The 10,602-nt window shown below is 47.2% G+C and overlaps 1 protein-coding gene across 3 annotated transcripts in view; it reads left to right on the top strand.

Annotated features, from left to right (window-relative positions):
- The first annotated feature begins 6,134 nt into the window (after positions 1-6,134).
- The window catches only part of LOC148903333 (receptor tyrosine-protein kinase erbB-4-like), a 221,306-nt gene continuing 216,838 nt past the window's right edge, over positions 6,135-10,602 (top strand). For all 3 annotated transcript variants that reach the window (XM_089000584.1, XM_089000589.1, XM_089000575.1), the window contains exon 1: positions 6,135-6,453. In XM_089000584.1, the coding sequence (XP_088856710.1) occupies positions 6,390-6,453 (64 nt within the window). In that variant the 5' untranslated portion in view covers positions 6,135-6,389. The remainder of the gene's footprint in view (positions 6,454-10,602) is intronic.

The raw sequence follows: 10,602 nt of genomic DNA, 5'->3' as shown, positions 1-10,602 counted from the left end.
GTCATTCATTTAACTGTGACTGTTGTTTCGTGTTCCATTTCACATCAATTACATACATTTATCCGTCTTTGTGGTTTATATTTCTAAACGTTTGTTAGATTTTTGTTCGGGTGTGTTCCATGAGATTTCACTTGTGTATTTAGAATGTTCAACGAAGTTCCCGAAACTGCTCCAGATGACAGTAGAGTTCAGTGCATGTTTTCAATTGATATTCCAGCAACCACTTGTGTTCGTGATAAGTATGAAGCAAAGGTTACGCATTTCTCCCAACATCCGCTAGATGGGAGCAGATAAAAGGACATGTTTACACCTTTTCTCACACCATCATTTACTGACTTCTAAACCTTGTTTTATTTTCATTGTATACACACGGTTTCTATCGTGTTGCATTGATCCCACATGGACATTTTAGGAATGCTTGAGGCATCAATGCATGACAGTAATCCTTCATTAAATACTCAAATGTTCAAATAAAAAGAAATTGGGAAAATGATTTGTAATATTTTCTTGTGGACTAGTGATTCGATTTGATTCCATCGTTTTCTTTCTTTTTTGCCTCTTTTGCAAGTCGACAAAGATATGGCTTTCTGCTTATATTAAAGGACAACCGACGTCACTTTTTTGTTTCCTAACTGACATCAAAAAAACGTTTTATAGCATCTAAAATACCCAAAACACGCAGTATGATATTTTTAGTCAAATGCAAAACACCAATAAAAATGACTTCTAGTGTCCAACATCTGCAAAAAATTGAGCTGCGAATTGGACATTTTCAGAAAGTCTCGCCCCCAGCTCGTGACGTCACGCCAAGACATTGGGGGTAAATGTCTCACCCAAATAGAGGCAGAGGAAAATGGCGACCTCTTGTAGACGTGACAGTGTATTGCGTTTCCACAGGCTGATAAATTCCTTATATGGAGCTTGGGCGCCATCTTCTGGCGCAACACGAGGTTTTCAGACCAAACAAGCAATGACGTGATGGAAGGACTGCTACAATGTATATATGCGGTGGAATCTTTGTAAAATACGCTCAGTAGAAGTCATTTGAAGCCATTTTATAAATTATGGACATAACTTGTCCTGAGACGTCGGTTGTCCTTTAAGTTAATACTCTGAAATATTTACTGAACAGTTGTATTTACTGGCACATTGTGGTATAAATTATTGATACATTATTATTAACAATAATAATATATAACATTTGTCCATTTTTTTTAGATAATGTATTTGTCACATCCTCCTCAGCGCCAAGAGCGCGGCCCTCCCTTCCTGTCACATCCTCCTCAGCGCCAGGAGCGTGCCCCTCCCTTCCCTGCTCTCCGGACTCACTCACCTGTTTCTCATTCCTTTCTGGCTATAAAAGCCACCCATTCCCGCTCGGCCCGCGCCGGTGTATTCTCCGTAGTTTCTCTGTCACCCAGGAGTACCCAGGTTTGTTCCGCTGGTCTACTACCGGTTGCCTGATTTCCTGTTTGCCCTGCGTGTCTCAGTAAAAACCTTTCTGGAACTTTCCGTCTCCACCGTGTGTTTCGGATCCAACCCCTTGCTTCTTTCCTTCGTCCCTCGAGTCCTTTCACCACTCCTCAAGTGGACGTGACATAATAAACCAGCCAACGATGGATCTTGCCGGTGGATACAAATTCATATCCGCCTTAGCCCATCAGGCAGAGCCAGCCGGCGCAAGCTATCACAGAGAACCGCTACATCGCGTCCTCGCTGGCTCGACGCCTACAGGAGTTCGAGACGTCGAGGCGTTCGGCTGCTGAGCACTCCATCGCCTTCGGTATCCTGGCTGCCCGGGGTGGCTACAACGATCAAGCGCTGAGAGGAGTGTTTCGTCGCGGACTGAGCGCCGCTCTCAAAGATGAGTTGACCAACCGCGACGCTGGCACCACCCTCAGCAAGATGATCGATGTAGTCATCTGCCCGGTCCATCGCCTTCGGGAGAGGCAGCGGGAGCAAGGCACCCAGCGGCCCAGCGAACCCGGAAGCACGCAGCGGACGACCACACCCGACGGCGACGAGCAGGCACGACGCCAGGAGGAGTTCCCCGAGCCAATGCAGGTGGGGAGCAGGGGCGATCGTGCCAACCCCGGAGGTCGTCGCACTCAAGGGCCCCCGCCTAAGACTTACAGCGGCCGTCGGAGGTGTTGAGGACGGCGCCCGTCACGTGCTTGCAGTTGGACGGCTAATTATTTGGCCCATCCAACTCCCAAGCTATATGGGCGTTAGTGGATTCGGGGGCGGATGGGTGCTTCATCGACCCCCAACTGGCAGAGACATTGGGTTGCGGCTTCGAGGAACTTGAGATTCCCAAGGAGATCCTGGACCTTGACGGCCGACTGTTAGCCCGGGTAACGCGCATCACCGCACCTCTTAAACTCCGGCTTGCGGGTAACCATGTCGAACACCGCCAATTCCTGCTCATGCCCTCCCGCAACGTGCCACTCGTGCTGGCTCAGCACCCATGACCCTTCCATCTCGGCGGAGGGCCCCACCATACAGGGTTGGTTGCCACCCCACCGACCGTATGACTGCGCCATCGAAAACGCAGCCGGGCGCTCCACTACCGGACTGCCGACTCTACCATATTTCACACCCGGAACAAGAAGCCCTGAGCACATACATTGACTCTTCCCTTGCGGCGGGACTTATCTGACCCTCGCGTTCTCCGCTCGGCGCAGGGTTCTTCTTTATCGAAAAGAAAGATAGGACCAGGTATTCAAAACGCCCTTGGGGCATTTTGAATACCTGGTGATACCGTTCGGATTCACCGGAGCGTTGGTGAGTCCGCCGTATTTCAAAACCTCATCAACGATGTGCTCAGGGACTTCCTCAATGTGTTTGTTTTTGTGTATTTCGACGACATCCTCATATTCTCTAAATCCTGACGCGGCTCCTGCAAAAGCGGCTCTACGGGAAGGCAGAGAAGTGCGAGTTCCACGTCCGCTCTCTGTCTTTTCTGGGGTTCGTCGTGGAGCAGGGGCAATTCCGGGCTGATCCCGCCAAGACCAAAGCGGTGGTAGATTGGCAAACCCCGAAGACGTGCAAACAACTCCAGCGATTTTTAGAGTTTTGCCAACTTCTACCGCCGCTTTATCTGCGGTTATAGTCAGAAAGCACTCCCCCTAACTAATCTCACATCCACCAAGGTCCCCTTTCGGTGGACACCCGACGTGGAGGGGGCGTTTAACCGCCTCTGTCATGCCTTCTCCAACCCTCCGGTCTTGCGTCACCCTGACCCGGACCTCGCGTTCGCGTTCGCGGTTGAGGTTGACGCATCGGAGTCCGGGGCGGGAGCGGTTGTATTCCAGCGCTCCCCGGTCGACCAGAAGCTCCACTCATGCGCCTTCTTCTCCCGCCGGCTCAGCCTAGCAGAAGCCAACTACGGGGAACCAGGAACTGCTGGCGGTCATCCTGGCGCTGCAGGAGTGGAGACACTGGCTCAAAGGGGCCCAACACCCCTTCACTGTATACACCGATCACAAGAACCTGGCCGCCATTCGGTCCGCCAAGAGACTCAACTCGCGGCAGGCCCGATGGGCACTGTTCCTCACGCGATTTAACTTCACTCTCACCTACTGCCTCTCGCATTCACGAGCCGGCAGAGAAGGACGAGGTCATCGCCAACATCCTGCCGGCGCAACACATCCTGGGCGCCCTGAGGTGGGAGGTTGAGAGGAAGGTTCAGGAAGCCCAGGGGGTAACCCTATCCCCAAGGGTTGCCCGGTGGGTCGTCTGTTCGTCTACCCCGCTCTACGTACCGAAGTGCTGTACTGGGGACACGCCTCCAGGGTCTGGAGGCTGAAGTACAGGAGGGATGTCACGGAATTCGTGAAGGCATTACCCGCCTGTGCCCGCGAGAAGGTCTCCCACCAACCCCCGGCGGGACTTCTCCAGCCGCTACCGGTTCCCTCCTGACCCTGGTCCCATATCTCCGTCGACTTCATTACATGTCTCCCCCCGTCCCGTGGCAAGACGGTCGTCTTCACTGTGGTGGACCGCTTCTCCAAGTCGGCCCACTTCATCCCGTTAACCAGGTTGCCGTCCGCCATCGAGACGGCCCAACTCCTGGTTAACCATGGCGTCCGTCTCCACGGGATTCCTGCGGACATCGTGTCGGACCGGGGACCACAGTTCGTGTCCAAGGTATGGAAACGTTTCTGTCGGTCCCTTGGGGCGTCGGCGAGCCTGTCGTCTGGCTACCATCCCCAGTCCAACGGCCAGACGGAGCACAAGAACCAGGACCTGGAAGCGGCTCTCCGGTGTGTGTGCCTCCACCGTCCTGCGTCGTGGGCTCTCCACTTGCCGTGGGTGGAGTACGCACACAACACCTTGGTCTCCACAGCCACAGGTCGGTCTCCTTTCATGTCCGCCTGTGGTTATCAGCCGCCGCTGTTCCTCACCCAGGAGGGCCAGGTGGATATCCCGTCCATCGAACACCACCTGAGACGGGCCCATCGCATGTGGAAGGAGACCAGAGCTGCCCTGTCGCGCACGGCATCCCGGAACCAACTCACTGCTGATCGTGGTCACCGCCAGGCGCCAGTTTGCCAGGTCGGGCAGGAGGTATGGCTGTCCACGAGGGACCTCCGGTTGGCCGGGACATCGGCCAAACTGGGTCCACGGTTCACTGGTCCCTTCCCTATCAAGGCCATCCTCAGCCCGGTCTCGGTGAGGCTCCGGCTGCCACCCACGATGAGGATCCACCCGGTCTTCCATGTCTCCCTCCTCAAGCCTGTGGAGACCAGCCCCCTAGCTCTGGATATATTATTTATAATTAAAAGCATTAAGCAATTGGTAAAGTCCTTCCATCCACATTAATTGTGACTGATGGAATTCAAAAGAATTAGAATGGATGGCATATTTTTAACACTTTACAGATTAATGTTTTATATATGTGGCACAGATTTCACAAGTTTTTGTATTTTTTTTTTACTTTGATATGTATTCTCCCCCAAATTTTATACATTTAAAAATCCTTTGTGGCCCCTTGAACACAAAACTTCTGTGTTGCATTTGAGTAATTCAAGTACTGGAACTTTGCCCAAAGTACCAAAGCCTGGTTCAATGACCATGGGATTCCTGTGCTTGGTTGGCCAGCAAACTCACCTGACCTCAACCCCATCGAAAATGTAGGGGCCATTGTCAAGAGGAAGACCAGAAACATGTGACCGAGCAATGCAAAAGAGCTGAAGGGCGCTGTTGAGGCATCATGATCTTCAATAACATCGGAGCAGAGCCACAGGCTGATATCATCCATGCCACACTGCATTGAAGCAGTAATTCAGGCAAATGGGAGCCCAACTAAGTACCGAGTACAGAAAATGATTCTACCTTTCTGACAGATCACATTTCAGAATATTTCATCACATGACAGAATATTTCATATTGTTTCTGTGTATTTCGTGTTATATTATAATATTTTGATACTCTGATTCAGCCATATATGTTAAGTTTCAGAAATAGTAAAGCTCACGATTCTGTGTTGCGTGTTAAAATAATGTGAGCGTTACAATAGTGTAAATTAGAAGTAAATAAAACACCAATGCTTTCATTGTTTATTTATACATTCAACATGGTTTTTTTTTACATTTTCTTTTGTTTCGCCTCACAAATGAACTGTCTGTATTGAGTCAATAGATGCTTTATAAAGTGAGTATTGTGGTGAAAATCGGGAGTCTCCCGACCAAATCGTGAGACTTGAATTGTATGCATAAACTGTAATAATCAAAATTCTGACAAATAAAAGCTTGAAATATTTTGCAATGCATGTTATGAGTCTAAATAATAGTTTCATTTCACCCTTTAAGTTGAATTACTTCAACAAATGAACTTTTTCACCTTCACGTTCTAATTTTCTGAGTTGTACCTGAATGCGCTCAGGTGGCTTTTAAGCCCCGTTTGATGAGATCAGGTGTGCTCACCTACCAGCTTTCCGGACCAGAGAAACTGATTGACGTATCCAAACATTAAAGCGAGGCCAAACGTTCGTTCCTAAAATGTCTATTAGCCACCGTAATAGGCTCTTTGAAATGTCAATCACATTGAGGAGGCGTGTTCACACCCAACGCTCGCAATCCTTGCGCACGCACGGACACACGCGCGCGCCTGGTCACAAACACAGTTTCAGCGTGCGGGAAACGTATCTCACAGTCTTCACAGTGGAAAGCGATACGGAGCAGCAGCCTGGGAGCTCGTAAACAAACAGCCAAGTTGCGTGGAAAGACAGTGCGCTGCGCGAAGGACTGCGCGACCAAGACACCAGCGACAAGACGGAACCTCGTTCTACTTTCCTCGATTATTGTACGCTTGAGACAGAACCGGGATATTCTGAATGGACATGTGAGTTGCAGGAGTTTAACGAGATTATTAGCCCGCGCTCCAATATGAAGTTCCTTGCCTGCGCCCTCGCTACTTTGCTGCTCATCCCGTCCTATGGAGCGCAGTCAGGTGAGTGTTTTTTTGCTTTGGTTGAGTGTCATCTCCCGCTCATTTTACTGATTGGCTCATTGTCGATTCATTAGCGTGGAAAAGAAAGTTGGACAACCTGACACTGCTGCCCCTGCTTTGTGTCAAATGCTTCTCAAACTGCACTTGTTCGTTGAAATTTACGCTCCCAACTCTAAATGTGATAATCTCTTTTGGTTACTTAAACTATTTACAAGTACTTTTCACGTTTACTTTTCAAGTTTATGAATTGTTCCCTGAATATATGAAACATTGAAAACATCTTGTTGTCATCATGCGGTGATTCCTTAATGGGTCAGTTTGTGGTCGTCATTCAAAAATATGCTCTTTTTTTAAGCACCAAGCGATTAAGATCATTCTGTTTTTGCTCTGTTCAGGAACATTTGAGTCAAATGAGCTATGCAGTTTTATCAACAAAGCGCTTCACCGTCGCTTTAGAAATGCACAATAAAATGGAAAAAAATTCAACAGACGTTTTATGGCGAGGAGTCGTTGTGCAGGAGGGTTGAAGTGTGCAAGTACACAGACACAGACGCACACTCGCTGGAATCAGCCGAACGCAGCTGAATGCAGTCTATTTGAGACACGCATTAATGGGTGGATGCTAGCGCGCGTACGTGTAGATAGACAGACAACCGCACTGTTTTCCTAAGCGTGCACACCCAGTAAGGGTATTTGTTACACAGATTCCCCGCAGCAGAACTTAAAATGTGCACAATTGTGACTGATGTTAACTTGTGTGGGTATTCCTGGAGGACTGCTCAATCCATAACTCTGATGATGATGTTGAATTAAATGAGACTATTTCACATGATGTTTGTTGCAAAAAATCTCCTATGTGTGTTTGCTTGTGTGCTTGTGAGTGTATCATGACCAAATTTGAAGTTGTCCTTTGGTATTTTTTCATGTTATGAAATTAAACAAAAGCCCCATGAATTTCATATCTTAAATTTTCAACATTAAAACAGTCAAAGGTTGCTTGTACACATATGTTGGACTATATTTTGCAGGGGAAGGCTGATATGTACTATTTGTTTTTATTATTTAGTATTAAATAATTGTTTTTACTGGTAAGGGTTTGGAACAAAAAGGTGTTCTTGACAAAAAGCTTTCTCATCCTTCTTAATTCATTCACTGCCAGACATGTGCAAAATTGTGCCCACTCCAGTGCCAGGTTTTTTGTCATGGCCACAGAATATTGAGTTTTATGACCACATAAACATTCAATGCAGCGTAAGAAACCTTAGACTCTCTTCTTTCATCAGAAAAAAAGTGTTAATTCTTAAATTATATGGTCCTGGAGTTATATGATCTTGAAATGAGGGCAGCTTTCCAAAATACAAGCAATGCATACATATTGATTTACATTGCGCTTTAACAACAGCTGAAGCTGGAACAAAGCACTAACATGGAAAAGAGAAATGCTGCCACCCTGTCGAAAGGAAAAAAAAACATGTCCAGCACTTTATTATCACCCAAATAAGAAAAAACAAAACCCGGACAAATTCAGGAATGGCGCTGTACGTCATATTTTCAATTCCTGAATACATTCGGGAATGGCAGTGAATGAGTTAAGTCTTTCACAGTCGCCAATGGCCCATTAACAAATTTAAGGGTTTTGTTATTGCTCATTTCCATCAATCACCTACGCATTATGTGGAAGTATTTCATTAATGTGCGGTGTGCATGTTGGTGTGTGTGACAGAGAGAAAGGAACAAATGCAGCTTTGGCATGTGCATGTTTGGCTGACATTTGAAGACGCCTGTGCAGTGGTGTGGGATGGGGGGGATGGCACGGCGTTGCGGGCGCACTTGCGGAATGCCAGTTTCAAATTACCCTCGGCTCGTCAGCTGGCCCACACGGGGCTGACCAAGACTTTGGAGATGACTGGCAGGAATAAGAATTCATTACATGCTAATTGAGCTTTTTTTTCTTGATAACATCAGTCTAGACTCTAGATTGTGGAGACCTTTATGTGACAGCATGAAAGATGAGGGGGCGGTAGGGGCAATTCTATCATTCTCCGAATTCGTCAACATTGCTATCAAACGTCTGTGTAAGCTCTCAGTCGTACAGGAGTGGTCCATCGATGAGAAGGTTTCTTCAGCCGTCATCTGTACAAAAGTGAAGGTTTCGGACGTTTCACCTCCTATCCAAGAGGCTTCGTCAGCGAACTAAAGTCTGACTGGTCGTATCGGCCCCATTTATATATCCCTAATGTCCAGACCTGGTGGCGCCGGACACAGCTATGATAGGTCCCTACTCTCAGGTTGGGGGGGGGGGGGGGGGGGGCGCGGGACCCCCCCCCCCTTTGTGGCCCCACTGATTGTTCCTACATTCCTGACTAACGATTGGCCTATTACCCCCACTCCCCCCGGTATCACCTCATCAGCATAACGACCCTCATCAGCATTGCGAAAGTTGCCTAACCTGTTTTGCCTGAGCAGGCTATTGTATGAACGATCCAAATTGAACCTCACACCACCAGACCGGTTTAATGAAGGATTTTGTTGTTTTATAAGAATCGCCTCTTTTATCCCCCTTTCAAACCATCTATGTTCTTTCGCTAAGATTTTAACCTCATTGTCGTCAAATGAGTGGTTGCTCGCTTTTAGGTGCAAATGTACTGCCGATTGAGGCCCACTAGTATTATCCCTGCGATGTTGATAAAGTCTTTTTTTGAGAATTTGTTGAGTCTCCCCAATGTACTGCTCTTTACAATTTTCATTCTTACAATGTATGGAATAAACTACATTACTTTGTTTTTCATTTGGTAGCCTATCTTTTGGATGCACTAATTTTTGCCTTAACGTGTTTATCGGTTTGAAATAAGTAGGAATTTTATGTTGCCAAAGGACTCTTTGTAATTTTTCAGAAACTCCTGCAATGTACGGTACTGCTACTCCTCTCCTTTTAGAATCTTGAGAATTATTGGTTTCGTTCGCTATTCTTTCTTTCTGACATTTGTTGAATGACCACTGAGGGTACCCACAGTTAGTGAGTGCTCTCCTGATATGTTTTGACTCCTTTTCTCTACCTTCAGTGCTAGTTGGTATTAGTTTAGCCCTATGCTGGAGGGTTCTGATAACTCCTAGTTTATGTTGTAAAGGGTGGTTAGAGTCAAAAAGTAAGTATTGGTCAGTGTGCGTAGCCTTCCTAAAGACTTCTGTTTTTAGCGCTCTGTCCTCTTTTATAATTACAATCCAAGAAGGCTAGTTGGTTCTCTTGAATGTCCTCACGAGTAAATTTAATGTTGAAGTCTTCAGAGTTGAGATGATCTGTGAAGGATTGAATTTCTTGTTTCTTAATTATGACAAAAGTATCGTCCACATATCTAAACCAGTGTCTAGGTTTTGTCCCTGGGAAGGATGTGAGGGCCTGTTTCTCCATCTCTTCCATGTAAAGATTAGCCACTATGGGTGAAACTGGTTTCACCCATAGGCCAATCGTTAGTCAGGAATGTAGGAACAATCAGTGGGGCCACAAAGGGGGGGGGGGGGGGGGGGTCCCGCGGCCCCCCCCAACCTGAGAGTAGGGACCTATCATAGCTGTGTCCGGCACCACCAGGTCTGGACATTAGGGATATATAAATGGGGCCGATACGACCAGTCAGACTTTAGTTCGCTGACGAAGCCTCTTGGATAGGAGGTGAAACGTCCGAAACCTTCACTTTTGTAAAGATGACGGCTGAAGAAACCTTCTCATCGATTGCTATCAAACCTGCATATCTGAGATTTGTGACCCTCACGAAACTTATATTTTATATATAATATGGTGCATTGATTGCTAAGGATTTGCCTCTGATGGATGGATAAGGCCGAAAAGGATTAGCTCCCTCTGTCCAAGTTAAAGGACTTGACAATGAGATGTCATGCGTGCAACAGGATGGAGCTCGTAATGGATGCGTCTTGAGGATGCAGCTCACCCCGATGCTCACTAGAGGCTCTTCTTTCTCTGTTGTTGTCTGATTATATCACAAATTCAGTTGTTTGTGAATTTACTTGCCCATCGCCCTCTCTGCAATGCAAGTTCAGGGACTGTAGGGGTGATTTTCAACCATACATGAGAAATATCAAGCATGTAGGACTGTCTGTGGTCTGTGTGTGTGTGTGTGTGTGTGTGTGTGTGTG

The sequence above is a fragment of the Hippocampus bargibanti genome, linkage group LG01 (assembly GCF_051943395.1).
Source record: "Hippocampus bargibanti isolate YZ-2025 linkage group LG01, ASM5194339v1, whole genome shotgun sequence".
Lineage (NCBI taxonomy): Eukaryota > Metazoa > Chordata > Actinopteri > Syngnathiformes > Syngnathidae > Hippocampus > Hippocampus bargibanti.
Note: the sequence above shows the minus strand (reverse complement) of the source record. Positions and strands in the feature narration are given on the sequence as shown.